Source organism: Physeter macrocephalus, chromosome 11, assembly GCF_002837175.3.
Source record: "Physeter macrocephalus isolate SW-GA chromosome 11, ASM283717v5, whole genome shotgun sequence".
Taxonomy (NCBI): Eukaryota; Metazoa; Chordata; class Mammalia; order Artiodactyla; family Physeteridae; genus Physeter; species Physeter macrocephalus.
In genome coordinates this window covers 127808630-127824662 of record NC_041224.1, presented here as the reverse complement: position 1 = coordinate 127824662, position 16033 = coordinate 127808630, and the positions used below count along the sequence as shown (strand labels likewise).

General features: G+C 35.6%; 1 protein-coding gene across 4 annotated transcripts in view; it reads left to right on the top strand.

Annotated features, from left to right (window-relative positions):
* MIS18BP1 (MIS18 binding protein 1) overlaps positions 1-16033 on the top strand; it is a 59843-nt gene that overhangs the window by 27443 nt on the left and 16367 nt on the right. For 3 of the 4 annotated variants that reach the window (XM_007112805.4, XM_055088405.1, XM_007112802.4), the window contains 2 exons: positions 2720-3584; positions 13875-14038. In XM_007112805.4, coding sequence (XP_007112867.2) covers positions 2720-3584; positions 13875-14038 — 1029 coding nt within the window. The remainder of the gene's footprint in view (positions 1-2719; positions 3585-13874; positions 14039-16033) is intronic. The other variant, XM_055088404.1, reaches the window with a different exon arrangement.

The window sequence follows — 16033 nt, the reverse complement described above, 5'->3', positions numbered from 1 at the left end:
GCATACAGCTAGCAAAAATTCATTCCTTAACTGTTGCTCCAGTTCCTTCTCAATCCTTCATTTTATCAAAAGTCATCCTATTTCTCGTGAATTAGGCATAATGCTGTTGTCATTGCTAGACCTCTTCAGTATTCTGGAGTCCTGGGGCTACAGCACCTGCTATATACTTTTTTACTCCGAAATTTAAAAGATCCCTAAAAGTATACCTAACTTTGAATTATTTATGAGTCTTCTTTAGTCTTAGGTCTTATCATCTCCCTAACCCCACTCCTTCCTTTCACTTATAGTACTGTTTTTCAGGAATTTGAGTCAAATTGTGAATATTATTGGTAAAGTATTTGAGAATACAAATATAAAAGACTAAAGTTTGGTAATTTACATGCCAGCTGTGTCCATAGGAAAATCATTCAACAAACATTTTTAAAGCATCTTCCATGAACCTTGATCTATGTTAGCTGTTACGAACTTAGAGATGAATAAAACGAGATGCTTCTCCTTGAGAAGCTCAGTTTAGGGGAAGATATTCTGTATTCTGTTTTGGATGTATCATTTTTCCAGTGTGATTCATTAGATCGTTGTTTTATGAAACTATTAAGACAGTGAGTGTCTTCTTGTCACATACATTATTTTGAGTGGTGGTATTTGATGCTGTTATTGTTTGTATTATTATCATTATCATTATACTTTCCATGGGAAAACCACTGAAATATAAAAAAACCCACATCTAACATTAAACAACTGAGGTTATGCAAAGGTGCCAACCAATGATAATTTAAGATGATATAATTGTGTTTGTGTATTTTAATGATTTACCTAAAGTTTTGTTTTGTATATTTAGTGCTGTAATCTATATATTATAGTATTGCTCTTAAAGTACTTTATTTATCTGTTATTATATTTAACAGTATATTGTAAATGATTATAATATCAGCCTTCCTCACCATACTGTAATAATCTCAAGAGCAAGGAGGACCATCCATTTTGCATCTTCAAGTACAGACTTCTATGAACTTAATACCATAATTTAGCTTTGTGTAAGTGTGGATTTTCAGAATAATTTCATTGAAATCCTGCCTACCAGAATTTAAAGAACCTTTTCTCTACACATTAGCAAGTTTAAAATTTCATATTGAGTTAAATCCATCAGCTTAATAGCATTTTTTTCTATTTTATTTCTTCTAGGTGAAAAGAAATGAAAGTGAGGAACATTTATAAGTGTTTAAAGAAGTAGAGAGGAAACAATACTAACACTACTAACTTCATACAGCTTAGGTTGAAGTATCCAGAATGGTCTGAATCTTTATTCAAATTATTTAATAAAATGAATAAAAATACTCAGAATAAAAAGGTTTTGTTCAAGATTAGGAAGTTCAAAATTTTCACATTTCCAATTGAACATTTGAATCATGTTTATATGAGGAATTAGAAGAAAACTCTTCCTTCATAATATGAAGATACATGATTCCATTGAGAAATCATGTAGAAACTTTCTTGATTACTTTTGTCTAGTGCCACTTCTCCATGAACTATAATTTAGAGGCTTCTTTTTTCCCCAGCATTCAGTATTACCCATCAGTCTTTCATTTTGTCATTCATCTTGTAAAATGGCATATAATATGTGTAGGTTGTTGGAGTACTTCACTGTGATGATTGGTGTGATGATTTACAATTTATATATGTTTATAATTGTATAATTTAAAGTTAGAAATTAAATTAGTTTGGCTTCTGGTTTCCTAAGTTTCAAATTGGAGAGTTTCACTCATTTTAATTTGCTTTCTTTAACCAGTGACACAGTATAATAAAGATTCCCAAGTTCTGCTTTGGTTGTTAGCCCATGATGCTTCATGGAGTTTTGGGGGATTCAGCAAAAGTGTATCTCTGTGACCACCACTGGGGATGCATATGGGGCCATGCAGATGGAGTTCCATGTTTTCCTAACTCTACTTAACTAGGATAGCTTCTGTTCCATATATTACATACCTAGTAAGGTTTTAGCAACCCTGGTGGTTTTCCTTATGTCTTCTTAATATTTTACTTCGAAATTTAACAAATATTTAGCATCTGCTATATATGTGAAAGACTGTACTAACTCCAGCCAAAAAAAAAAAAATCAAAAATGAAGATGAAATTCTTACCATTAAGAATTTTTTTTCAGTTGAAAGATAAGAAAAGTATGTTAATTATAATGCAGGGCACATGTCAAACATATTATTTGAAAGTATTCTGGAAATTTGAACGAGAGCTTTCATTCAGTTGAGGAAATCAAGATAAAGTTTGTGGATAGGTGGGTTAGAAAACAGAAATAAAGCAGGTTATAGAACAGAATTGAAGCAGGTGGTAAGTGAAGGAAACTCTCCAAGTAGAGTGAATGACATTAATGAAAGTTGAGAAGCAGTGGATTAACAGACATAGAATATCATTCAGATTTGGGTACAGTGAGTGACTAGAACTATATTGAAGACCAGGAAGAGGAACTGTGTACACTAAGTAGACTGTGAGACGTCATGGACAGATTGGTATAAAAATTAGTATGTTTACAATTGAAGGGGCAGTGATCTGAATAGACCAGTGCTTCAGGAAGATTAATTTGGCGGTAGGGTTTAAAATGGAGTTTGTGGGGAAAAAAACAGTATATTTTATTTGTGAAAATATTTTTTCTATATTTTGTTTGTAGCTAATTTGAAATTTTGATCTTTGGTTTTGTCTTATGAAATTAAAGAGAGAACTGAAGAATCCAAAGTATCCGTTGATATTCTAACATCAAGGGAACAGTTTTTCTCAGACGAAGAAAGAAAATATATGGCTGTTAATCAGAAGAAACCTTATATTTTAGTAACACCACTCAAATCTAAAAAAATTATAGAGCAAAAATGCATGAATTACAATCTGTCCTTTGGCACCATTAAAGCAGTAACAGATTTTGCAGTGCGAAAGCATCAAAAAGAAAGTAAATCAAACTTAAGTGAACCTACAAGTCCAATCAGCAAGCCCACAAAGACTTTAGAAAGTACATTTGAGTATAGTGTGGGTCATAAAAGTAAAAACAAGGAAGATTGTAGTGAATGTGATTTACTCACTGTCAACCAGAAAATAAAAATACCTAGTCCTAAAAAGGAACAAACAGTCACCTCTGACTTTAAGAAAAATACAAGGTTATCAAAATTGAAGAAAACTGAAAATCAAGTAACTGTGTCATTTTACAAGCATCAGTCCTCATCAGATTTGTCCAATGAAGAGAGTGAAAAAGGAAAGGAATTTAGAAGGAAAGCTGGGGTTGTTAAGAAAACCAGAGCAAGAAATACCAAAGAAATAGTGGTTCACTTGAGAAAAAGCACAAGAAAAACAAGGACAATCCCAGTGATGTCTGAATCTGAAACTGAAGAGAGTGAAAATGAACTTCATATGAAACTAAAGAAAGCTAGATGTTCTGCTAAAGAAAATCTTCAGAAATCTGATATTAGCAATGAGCTTCCAGTTATTGAGACAATGGGATCTGGCAAGACGAACAGGTATTCCTTAGCATGTTTACCTGGTTTAATTCAGGATGAGGAATGGAATAAGAAAGAATTACAGAAACTTCATTGGTAAGTAGTCAGATTTGACTCTGAAATATCTAGAGTGGCCACAAAACAGTTTACAACATAAAAACGCCAATAACAGGCTGATTTAATGACTTCTATTTGTTAATATGGAAGATGTCATCCAAAAACACATGGAGAGAAATTAAAATTTATATAGAGAGTAGAGGGAGAATACAGATAACTTCTGACTAGGTTCTTTGTGGCCATCTATAGCCTACATGTGAGGAAAGTGAAAGTGACCCTCTTTTCATTCCCATTTAATATTTCAAGACAGTCCCCTCCCCCTCCCCCCTAAAAAAGGGCAACTGTGAGGGGACAGATGTGTTCATTAATTTGATTGTGGTAATCATTTCACAATGTATATGTATGTCAAATGATCACATGTACACTTTAAATATATACAGTTTTTTTTGTCAATTATACCTCAGTAAAGCAGGGGTAAACCATTTCAACAGAGACAAATGCAGCTCTCTCACTTAGCTTCACATTTTAAGGAATGTTTTATAAGTAAATTTACTATTATAAAACCTTACATTTGAATCCAAATTTGTAGATTATTTAATACAGTCTTTTCCCCCTCATTTATAGAAGAGAAATTAGTCTCAAAAATTCAGTGATTTGTCGAAGGTTTCTTAATTAGTGCTGCTTGATAAATCAGGTATGATGAGAATTGGATTTAGCTACATAGACTTGAAAAGCAGTTTCAGTAGTGTGGTAGTTAGTATTGGAAGCTAGATCATAGTTGAGAGATGAAGAGTGAATGAGACAGGTAAAGACAACCTAGATGGACAACACAAGAAATTTGGCAATGATAGGGAACAGAAGAATGCATAGTCATAGAAGACAGTGTGAAGATAAGGGAACATGTATGTTTAGTTGCTTGCTTGCTTGTTTGTAAGGTGACTCATGCCAGGGTATAATGGTATGTTCTTGGAAATGATCTAGTAGAAAGAAAGGAAGATATGATTGATAAAAGAGGGAAGGATAACATAGAAACATGCCATGTTCAGTGTTCCATTCTCTTGTGTACCCCCAACTTTATAACATTTGAAATTCATTTTCAAATCTACCTTCTCTTCCTAAGGCATCTTTGTGCCACTGTACTCTTCCTTTCTTGATTTCCTAAATTTTCCTTCTCTATCTTATTTTCAGGCAGAGAAGGTTTTCTTATTCTTCAGACTTCTTGGTTTTGGCTGCTTGCTTTCTAGCAATAGTGTATTCCTCAGTGATCTTTTCATTCCAAAGTTCTACTTTTCCTTTTTGCACAGGGACTCCCAAATCTGTGCCTCTGGTCTTGAATTCTTGTACTTAGGTTTGTATTTCCCTTTGCCTGCTGGACATCTCTACATAAATCTCACCTACAGCTAACTTAATATGTCAAAAACCAAACTTATTTTCCCCTGCCTGTCCACTTTGCCTGACATTCCTGTTTCTGAATATGTAATTCTTCTAGTCAACTAGGTTTAAACTCTTTATTATTATTGATTCTTAATCTAATTTTTTTAATCTAATTTTTTTAAAAATTAAGCTACCAGCTATACTTAGGCAATATTGTGGATTCAATTCTGGACTACTGGAAGAAGGCAAATATCTCAACAAAGAAAGTCACGTTAATTTTTTGGTTTCCTGGTGCATATGAAAATTATGTTTACACTATACTGTAGTCTCTTAAGTGTGCAATAGCATTATGTCAAAAACACCAGTGTATATACCTTAGTTTAAAAATAATTTATTGCTTAAAAATGCTAATCATTTGAGCCCTCAGCAAGTTGTAATCCTTTTGCTCTTGGAGGGTCTTGCCTTGATATTGATAGCATTTTACCCACAGTAGAACTTCTTTCAAAATTGGAGTCAGTCCTCTCAAACTCTGCTGCTGCTTTATCAACTAAGTTTATGTACTATTCTAAATCCTTTGTTGTCATTTCAACAGTCTTCACCAGGAATAGATTTCATCTCATGAAATCACTTTCTTTACTCATCCATAAGAAGCAGTTCCTCATAAGTTCAAGTTTTATCATGAGGTTGTAGCAATTCAGCCACATCTTTAGGCTCCACTTCTAATTGTAGTTCTCTTGCTATTTCTACCACATCTGCAGTGACTTCCTCCACTGAAGTCTTTAACTCCTCCAAGTCATTCATGAGGGTTGGAATCAAGTTCTTCCAAACTCCTGTGAATGTTGATATTTTAATAGACCTCTTCCCATGAATCACGAATATTCTTAATGGCATCTTAATGGTGAATCCTTTCCAGAAGGTTTTCAATTTACTTTGATCCATCAGAGGAATCACTATCTATGGCAGCTCTAGCCTTAGGAAATATATTTCTTAAATAATAAGACTTGAAAATCAAAATTACTCCTTGATTCATAAGGTGCAGAATGGATGTTATGTTAGCAGGCTGAAAACAACATAAATCTTGTACATCTCCATCAGAGCTCTCAGGTGACCAGGTACACTGTAAATGAGCAGTAATATTTTGAAAGGAATCTTTCTTTCTGAACAGTGGCTCTCCACAGTGGGCTTAAAATAATTCAGTAAACCTTGTTGTAAATAGATGTGCTGACCTCCAGGCTTTATTGTTCCATTTATAGAGCACAGGTAGAGAAGATTTAGCATAATCTACCTAAGGACCCTAGAATTTTCAGAATGGTAAATAAGCATTGGCTTCAACTTCAAGTCCCCTGCTACATGAGCCTGTATCTAGAGAGTCAGCCTGTCATTTGAAGCCAACCATTGACTTTTCCTCCTTAGCTATAAAAGTCATAGATGGCATCTTCTTCCAATAGAAGACTGTTTTGTCTGCATTGAAAATCTGTTGTGTAGTGTAGCCACCGTCATTGATGATCTTAGCTAGAGCTTCTGGATAACTTGCTGCAGCTTCTACATTAGCACTTGCTGCTTCACTTTGTACTTTTATGTTATGGAGACACTTCTTTCATTAAACCTCATGAGCCAACCTCTGCTAGCTTCAGACTTTTCATCTGCAGCTTCCTCACCTCTCTCACCCTTCATAGCATTAAAGAAAGTTAGGACCTTGCTCTAAATTAGACTTTGGCTTAAAAGAATCTTGTGACTGGTTTGATCTTCTATCCAGATCGCTAAACTTTCTCCATATCAGCAATAAGGCTATTTGTTATCATTTGTGTGATCACTAGAGTAGCACTTTTAATTTCCTTCAAGCACTTTTTCCTTTGCATTCACAACTTTGCTAACTGTTTGGCACAAGAGGCCTAGCTTTCAGCCTGTGTCAGCTCTTCACATGCCTTCCTCACTAAGCTTAATCATTTCTAGCTTTTGATTTAAAGTGAGAGACTTGCAACTCTTCCTTTCACTTGAACATTTAGAGGCTATTGTAGGCTTATTAATTGGCCTAATTTCAATATTCTTGCATCCTCGGAGAATAAGGAGGCTCAAGGAGAGAGAGAGAGAGACGGGAATGGCTGGTCAGTGGAGCAGTCAGAACACACACAACATTTATCAATTAAATTCACTCTTATATTCGCGCAGTTCATGGCACCCCAAACAATACAAGAGTAGCATCACAGATCACATAACAAATATAATAATAATGAAAAAGTGTGAAATATTGTGAGAATTACCAAATGTGACAGAGTCATGAAGTGAGCAAATGCTGTTGGAAATATGGCACCAATAGACTTGCTCAACACAGGGTTGCCACAAACCTTCAGTTTGTAAAAAACACAGTAAAGCAAAGGGCAATAAAACGAGATGCCTGTACAGCCTTTTTCTGAACACTACTCTTTTTTTTCAGACCTTTAATGCCTTTTGCCTGAATTGTGGAAGTAGCCTTGTGTTTATACTTTAGTCTCTTCATCTGAGTAATCTCTTTTATACAACTCCTGATTAGTCTTTTTTTTTTTTTTTTTTTTTTGCGGTACGCAGGCCTCTCACTGTTGTGGGCTCTCCTGTTGCGGAGCACAGGACGCGCAGGCCCAGCAGCCATGACTCAAGGGCCCAGCCGCTCTGCGGCATGTGGGATCCTCCCGGACCGGGGCATGAACCCGTGTCCTCTGCATCGGCAGGCGAACTCTCAACCACTGCGCCACCAGGGAAGCCCCCAGATTACTCTTAATGTATAGTTGTGGTTCTGACACATCAAAAATCCTCACTTGAATTCTTGCTCAAATTCAAATTATATAAAGATTTCTTCTGCCTTGCATTGAGAGTAATAGTTGACCTCAGTTATCCTTTCCAGCTGTATCCCCCATTATTTCCTTTAATAAAGGTTGTCAACCTTTGCTGTATGTTCAGATCATGCAAGGAGATTTTTAAGTGCCTGGACTACAGAAAATGCCAGTTCCCAGTAAGATGAGTAAGCATACTCTGCTCTGTTTCTTCTATGCAGCTGTAACACCTGGACAGAATTCTTGGAACAGCTTTTTGTTGACTCAGGAAGATAAAAACAGGTTGACTGGAGGAGACTAGAATTTTAAGAACCACCAAACTGGTAGTGAATTTCCAGTTTTTCCTCTAGATATTCCCCCAAGCTAAACTCAAGGCCACCTAAAACCAGGAAGGGGGCATTGAGGCAAGACAAAGAGAGTTCAAAGAGAAGCTCTTCAGTTATGACTTGAACAGGAAGGGGGACTACTAACACTCAGAAACAGGAGAGGAAATCGCTCAGTTGTTTCTTTTTCTTTTCTCCTTTCTCTTATAACCCAGTACCCATACAATCCAGCAGGAGCAAGCATCACAGCATCAGTTGGGGCCCACACATACCTAAAACTCTGAAAGTGCGGAACCTTCCTCTCCAGTTCGAGTAGAGGTCTCAAAAGGGTGGGGCAAACCATTTTGCAATTTTCTCTTTCTGTCCTCTGCTTGGCACTGGAGAAAGATACAATTGTATAAAGTGTGCAGCAGAGCTGGGTAACTAAAACCCCAGGTTTCTTCCAGAGAATCAAAAATGGGAACCCTAGGGAACCGAAGATTGCAGAGAGGGAGGACCTAGGGAAAGCAACCCTATAAAGTTGTTTATGAACTTTTAGGCTCACCCTTGAGTTGCCCATTTGTGGATCTGATCCTAAACAGCATACCCAAGACTTCGAGAACTGAACTAAATGGTAGACCACCACGCAGTTTCCAGGCCAGCCACCCAGTGTCCAACATGCAGTATATCCTAATAGCACTGCAAAGCTTTAAAAATGGAACAGACACTGAAACTGCAACCACAGAAGACTGACTGGAATTTGTAGCTCAGGTTACAGCCAGGTTGGTTGCCTGCTAAAACAAAAATATTAATATTCTCTATAAAATATATATAAGACCCAGAGTTTTATAACTCTGGGTCTTATATATATTCAAAATGCCTAGGAAATAATCCAAAATTACTTAATGCCTAGGAAATAATCCAAAATTACTTAGCATACAAAGAACGAGGAAAATTTCAACTCTTATGGAAAAAATAATCAACAGATGCAAATGCTGGGATGACACAGATGTTGGAATTATCTGACAAGATTCTGAAGCAGGTATATAAAAATGCTTCAGGAACTAAAAGCAAACATTCTTGAGCAGAAATTTATAATGTCTCAGCAAGAAATAGAAAATGTAAATAAGGATCAAATGGAAAATTTAGAACTGAAAAATAAGATAATCAAAATTTAAAACTCATTGGATAGGCTCAATAGCAGAATGAGGTGAGATGAGAGAGGAAAGAGGCAGTCAGTATCAGGAATGGAGGAATAGGAAGACAGATGGCAACTCTGGGTAAATACAGTAGACTTCTCTTGAGTTTTTGTAAATGTATAGCGGTTTAAGGCAAATATTGCATTGCATGATGGAGTTCTTCAGTATTTATAAACGTGATACAGAAGACAAGAGAGGAAGAGGCTTATATGATGGTAAGATTTTACTTGAAGCAGTAAGATACTGATTCTAAGTTGACTGTTCAGTATGTATATAGTAAACCCCAGAGCAGCCACTAAAAAACTACACATATCTTCAAACATATAATAGATAAATTAAAATACTAAAAAAAAAAAAGGCAGAAAAAGGAAATAGAGAACAGGAGGAACAAAGAAAAACAATTACATTAATTATGTTAATAATCTAAATGCACCATTTAAAAGATTGTTAGAATGAATTTAAAAACATGATCCCACTGTGTTGTATAAAGGAAACTCACTTCAAATAGGACATAGGTAAGTTAAAAGTGAAAGGATAGATACATACCATGCAAACTCAATAGATAGCTGGAGTGGCTATACTAATTCTAATCAAAGATTTCAGTATGAAGAAAATATCAGGGATAAAGAAGGACATTACAAAACGATAGAAGTGCCATTTCACCAGGAAGACTTAACAATCCTAAATGTGTATGCAGCTGAGAACAAAACCTCAAAATACATGAATCAAAATCTGATAACTAAAAGGAAAGTACTGAACTGAAAAGAGTCAAATCCACAATTATAGTTGGAGACTTCAGTGTTCTTCTCTTGGTAATTGATGGCAGTAGTAGACAGATAATTAGTAAGGGTATACAAGAACTGAACAACACCATCAACCAACTGTGCTAGCTGACATTTTGGAATAGTGTACCCAACAGGGAAAAACACATTATTTCTAAGGATAGGTGGATCATTCAGTAAGAAAGAACATTTACTAGGTCATAAAACAAATCTTAACGAATTGAATATAACTGAAGTTATATAAAGGGTGTTCTCTGGCCATAATTGAATTAAACTACAAGTCAGTAAAAGAAAACAAAAAATTCCAAGTGGTTGAAAAATAAATAACACACCTATAAATAATCCATGGGTCAAAAAGGAAGTCTTAAGGGAAAATATTCTGAACTGAACAACAAAGAAAATATATCAAAATTTGCAGTGTGAGCCCAGAAGTTCATAAACAACGTTACAGTTTGGTTTTGGTTTTACGTGGCTCATTTCTCTGCCTGATTTTCATGATACTTTCTTCATAAATGAAATTGTGGTATGATCTTATAGTGAATGGGCTACTGAGTAATAAAAAGGAAGAACTATTGATACTTGTAACCACTTGAATGAATTTCAGAAGTGTTAATGCTGAGTGAAAAATGCCAGCCCAAAAGGTTACATACTATATGATTCCATTTATATTATGTTCTGGAGAAGACAAAACTAAAAAGAAAGAAAATGGATCAGGGATTTCCAGTGGTTATAGTGGTGGACCGCAGAGGGGTAGCACTGGCAGTTGTTTTCGGTCTGATGGAACTGTTCCATCTGTTCTGTTATATATCTGTTAAGATTCATAGAACCATACCCCAAAAGACAATTTTACTTAAAATGTTTAAAAAGTGCCTAGACTGCATACTATTAAAATATTCAGATATGGCAGGTTTGGGTTTGGGTTATGCTTCTCTAGTTTTTTACAGCTTTGACCTGCAGCTATTTCTTTGAAATTCACTGTACTATAAATATGAACTATTTATCATTCCCTAACCATATGTAGTTCTTCCTTGTCTTCATTTCTTTGCCAATATTGTGGCCTCATTTTCACCTGTTATATTTTTATCCATCCTTCAAATTTTATCTCACGTGTCACCTCCTCCCTGTAACATTTCCTTGTTATCACCTATTCCTACTTTCCACTCAGTTAGATGTAATGCCTCTTTCTTACAAACAACATAAAGCAATTCTAATGCTGACTTCAAAGCAAAATAATCACATGAGGAGCTTTTGGAAAATGCAAAGGATTGCCGCCCCAGACCTACTGTATTGAAATCTTCAGGGATAGAGTCTATGAATCTGTTTGCTTATTTTATTTGCTTGCTTGCATTTTGCTATAAGCTCCTTAAGTGATTCTTGGTTGCAGCCCACTGTTTTGTACCCCTCTTCATGCTTATAATCTAGTAGGGTAAACAGATACTTAGCAAATAATCCCTGTAAGAAGTTTATGACAGTATTTGTCAGGGAAATCTGACTTAGTTTAGGCAGATACTAGAACTAAGATTTGAAGGTTAAATAAGAAGTATTTAAGCCAAAGATTCATGATAAGTACGTTTTTAATTAAAACTATGTAAAAGTAGCAAGTAAGAGCATATTTAAAAATACTAAAGGCCAAAATGACTGGCATACAGAAAGTGAGGGAAGAGCAGTAGAGGATGAGAATAGACAGGCAAGGAAGAACATAGGTCATATTTTGGTTTTTATGCTTAAAAATGATGAAGTGATTTTTAAGTAGGACTGGAGTGATATGATTACATTTGCCTTTTTAAATTATCTGGGATTAACTAGAGGAGATGTGTTCATTACAGACTAATTTCTTATTAAGTGCATTAAGTATTTTTATTATGACAAAATAGTCCTTTTAGGCAATCCTAGACTTGCATGTTAGCTATATACACAGATAGGGAAGCTTGAGCCCCCTCCCTATAGTTCTTCACTTTAGAACACATGTGGAATGATTAATTATGCAAGAGTAGAACATTTGTTAAGTGTTCAATGCCCATAAGTATTTGTTCTCCTTTTATGCAACCAGTGAGTGGTATTCTGTAGTTAGATCATATCTGTTCACAAAAGTTGATTCTTAAATTTTCAGGAATTTTACAAATTAAATGTTTCAGAATCATTATTAAAAATTAAATTATATAAACTGACGGTTAAATAAATTTATTAGAAACAAACTAAAACTCTAAACTCATCACTTCCTAATTATTTTACTATATTTTATTATCTGTGCCCTTGAGGTTCTTTACATCTGTCATATCTGTGTAGTGGAAATTCTATATAATTGTGTGCTGTTGCACATTTCTTACTCCATGTTGGTAACTTGAAATCAGCCACAGTAGGAATATTTACAATATGGAAATTGACAAACACTACAAATTAGGGCTTTTTAACCCCAGAGAACTAGTTGTTAAAAATTTACCAGCATAACACTGCATAGGTTAATTGGTGAGTTAAATAGATCTTTTCTGGCAGAACTATCAGCCTAACCACAATATATAAAATCTCTTGGAGGGGGAGGGCAGTAATATATATACCAGGTTCTAAATACAGTAAGTCCCTTACATCCAAACCTTCAAGTTGTGAACTTTCGAAGATGTGAACATGTGTTCACATGTCCAGTTATATAAGTTAGTTCACATGTCTGGTGTATACTGTCACATGTGTGCATCCTTTACAAGTAGTTGTGCTTTTGTGTGCTTTACTGTACAGTACTGTATCGAGTACAGTAGTACAGTATCTTTATTTCAAGCCCAGGATGTCCGGAAGCAAGCGTAAAAGCAGTGGTGATGTAGCTGGTACTACTGTACTTTTCAAGGTACTTTAGTGTAAGAGTAAAAATGTTTTCTTTATTTTTTGTGGGTTTTTTTTTTGTGTGTGTGTGGTATGCGGGCCTCTCACTGCTGTGGTCTCTCCCGTTGCGGAGCACAGGCTCTGGACGCACAGGCTCAGTAGCCATGGCTCACGGGCCCAGCCGCTCCACGGCATGTGGGATCTACCCGGACCGGGGCACGAACCCATGTCCCCTGCATCAGCAGGCGGATTCTCTACCACTGTGCCACCAGGGAAGCCCCATGTGTTTGTTTTTTACGTATTATTTGTGTGAAAAGTAATATAAGCATATTATAGTACAGTACTATATAGCCAATTGTGTTAGTTGGATACCTAGGCTAACTTTGTTGGACTTACCAACAAATTGGACTTAAATATGCAGTCTTGGAACGGAATTCGTTCGTACGTAGGGGACTTACTGTAATCATTTGCAATGAGATTTTAGAATGTAACTCGTTTGTTAAATTGGGGAACTACCTTATATTGACTTAGTTTTTTTTCTATTTCAATTTTCATTTCCCTCAATTAAGTATTATATCTAAAATATTGTGTTCCATAAATTATAATAGAATGAAAGCAAGCATAACACTTTTTAATAAGAGTTTGTAACATGGAATATATAGAAACTAGGAGCTTGTCTTCCAATATAGTTAGCACCAGTAAGATTTGTGCAGCAGTGTACAAAAGTTAGTCATGCTAGAGTCCCCCCAAATCACTGATTAGTTGGACTTAGGAAAAAATGTTGAAAGATTGGGCATGGTTTTTCAGGTTTAATAGACTACAAATAATAGAAGGCATCTACTAGATATGTACACTTACGTCTTTGTATTTTAAGCATTAGAGTAAGTTATTAAGTGGAGAGAATACTGTCTTCTTCCTAAATAGTTATCTAGAATGATTTTGATAAAATTCCTTCAGCTCAGTAATTCTCTTTGATTTAGTGGTATGCCTTCAGAAGGTTATTTTTTTGTTGAGTTGAATTTCTTGTTCTTTAACTGTTTTTGGTCTTCCATAGTGCTTTTGCATCTCTTCCAAAGCACAAACCTGGTTTCTGGTCAGAGGTGGCTATGGCTGTAGGTTCTCGATCTGCTGATGAATGCCAGAGGAAATACATGGAAGATCCCCGAGGAAAAAGATCTCAGAAACATGTCACCAAGAAAAAGCCAGTCAACCCCAAAGGTAATCTTTGTAGGAAATAATTTTTTCCTAGTTCTCAGTATCAATTTCTTTTTTTTTGAATTTTATTTTATTTATTTTTTTATACAGCAGGTTCTTATTAGTCATCCATTTTATACACATCAGTGTATACATGTCAATGCCAATCTCCCAATTCATCACACCACCACCCCAACCCGCCACTGCTTTCCCCCCTTGGTGTCCATACATTTGTTCTCTACATCTCTCTCTCAATTTCTGCCCTGCAAACTGGTTCATCTGTACCATTTTTCTAGGTTCCACATATATGCGTTAATATGCAATATTTGTTTTTCTCTTTCTGACTTACTTCACTCTGTATGACAGTCTGTAGATTCATCCACGTCTCTACAAATGACCCAATTTTGTTCCTTTTTATGGCTGAGTAATATTCCATTGTATTTATGTACCACATCTTCTTTAATCATTCGTCTGTCAAGGGGCATTTAGGTTGCTTCCATGACCTGACTGTTGTAAATAGTTCTGCAGTGAACATTGGGGTGCATGTGTCTTTTTGAATTATGGTTTCCTCTGGGTATATGCCCAGTAGTGGGATTGCTGGGTCATGTGGTAATTCTATTTTTAGTTTTTTAAGGAACCTCCATACTGTTCTCCATAGTGGCTGTGTCAATTTACATTCCCACCAACAGTGCAAGAGGGTTCCCTTTTCTCCACACCCTTTCCAGCATTTGTAGATTTTCTGATGATGCCCATTCTAACTGGTGTGAGGTAATACCTCATTGTAGTTTTGATTTGCGTTTCTCTAATAATTAGTGATGTTGAGCAGCTTTTCATGTGCTTCTTGGCCGTCTGTATGTCCTATTTGGAGAAATGTCTGTTTGGGTCTTCTGCCCATTTTTTGATTGGGTTGTTTGTTTTTCTAACATTGAGCTGCATGAGCTGTTTATATATTTTGGTGATTAATCCCTTGTCCATTGTTTCGTTTGCAAATATATTTCCCATTCTGAGGGTTCTCTTTTCATCTTGTTTGTAGTTTCCTTTACTTTGCAAAAGCTTTTAAGTTTCATTAGGTCCCATTTGTTTATTTTTGTTTTTATTTCCATTACTCTAGGAGGTGGATCAAAAAACATCTTTCTGTGATTTATGTCAACGAGTGTTCTTCCTATGTTTTCCTCTAAGAGTTTTATACTGTCTACTCTTACATTTAGGTGTCTAATCTATTTTGAGTTTATTTTTGTGTATGGTATTAGGTAGTGTTCTAATTGCATTCTTTTACATGTAGCTGTCCAGTTTTCCCAGCACCACTTATTGAAGAGACTGTCTTTTCTCCATTGTATATCCTTTGCCTCCTTTGTCATAGATTAGTTGACCATAGGTGAATGGGTTTATCTCTGTGCTTTCTATCCTGTTGCATTGATCTGTATTTCTGTTTTTGTTCCCCTACCATATTGTCTTGATTACTGTAGCTTTGTAGTATAGTCTGAAGTCAGGGAGTCTGATTCCTCCAGCTCCGTTTTTTTCCCTCAAGACTGCTTTGGCTATTGGGGGTATTTTGTGCCTCCATACAAATTTTAAGATTTTTTGTTGTAGTTCTGTGAAAAATGCCATTGGTAATTTGATAGGCATTGCATTGAATCTGTAGATTGCTTTGGGTAGTATAGTCATTTTCACAATATTGATTCTTCCAATCCAAGAACATAGTGTATCTCTCCATCTGTTTGTATCATCTTTAATTGCTTTTATCAGTGTCTTATACTTTTCTGCATGCAGGTCTTTTGTCTCCCTAACTAGGTTTATTCCTTGGTATTTTATTCTTTTTGTTGCACTGGTAAATGGGAGTGTTTCCTTAATTTCTCTTTCAGATTTTTCATCATTAGTGTATGGAAATGCAAGAGATTTCTGTGCATTAATTTTGTATCCTGCAACTTTACCAAATTAATTGATTAGCTCTAGTAGTTTTCTGGTGGCATCTTTAGGATTCTCTATGTATAGTATCATGTCATCTGCAAACAGTGACAG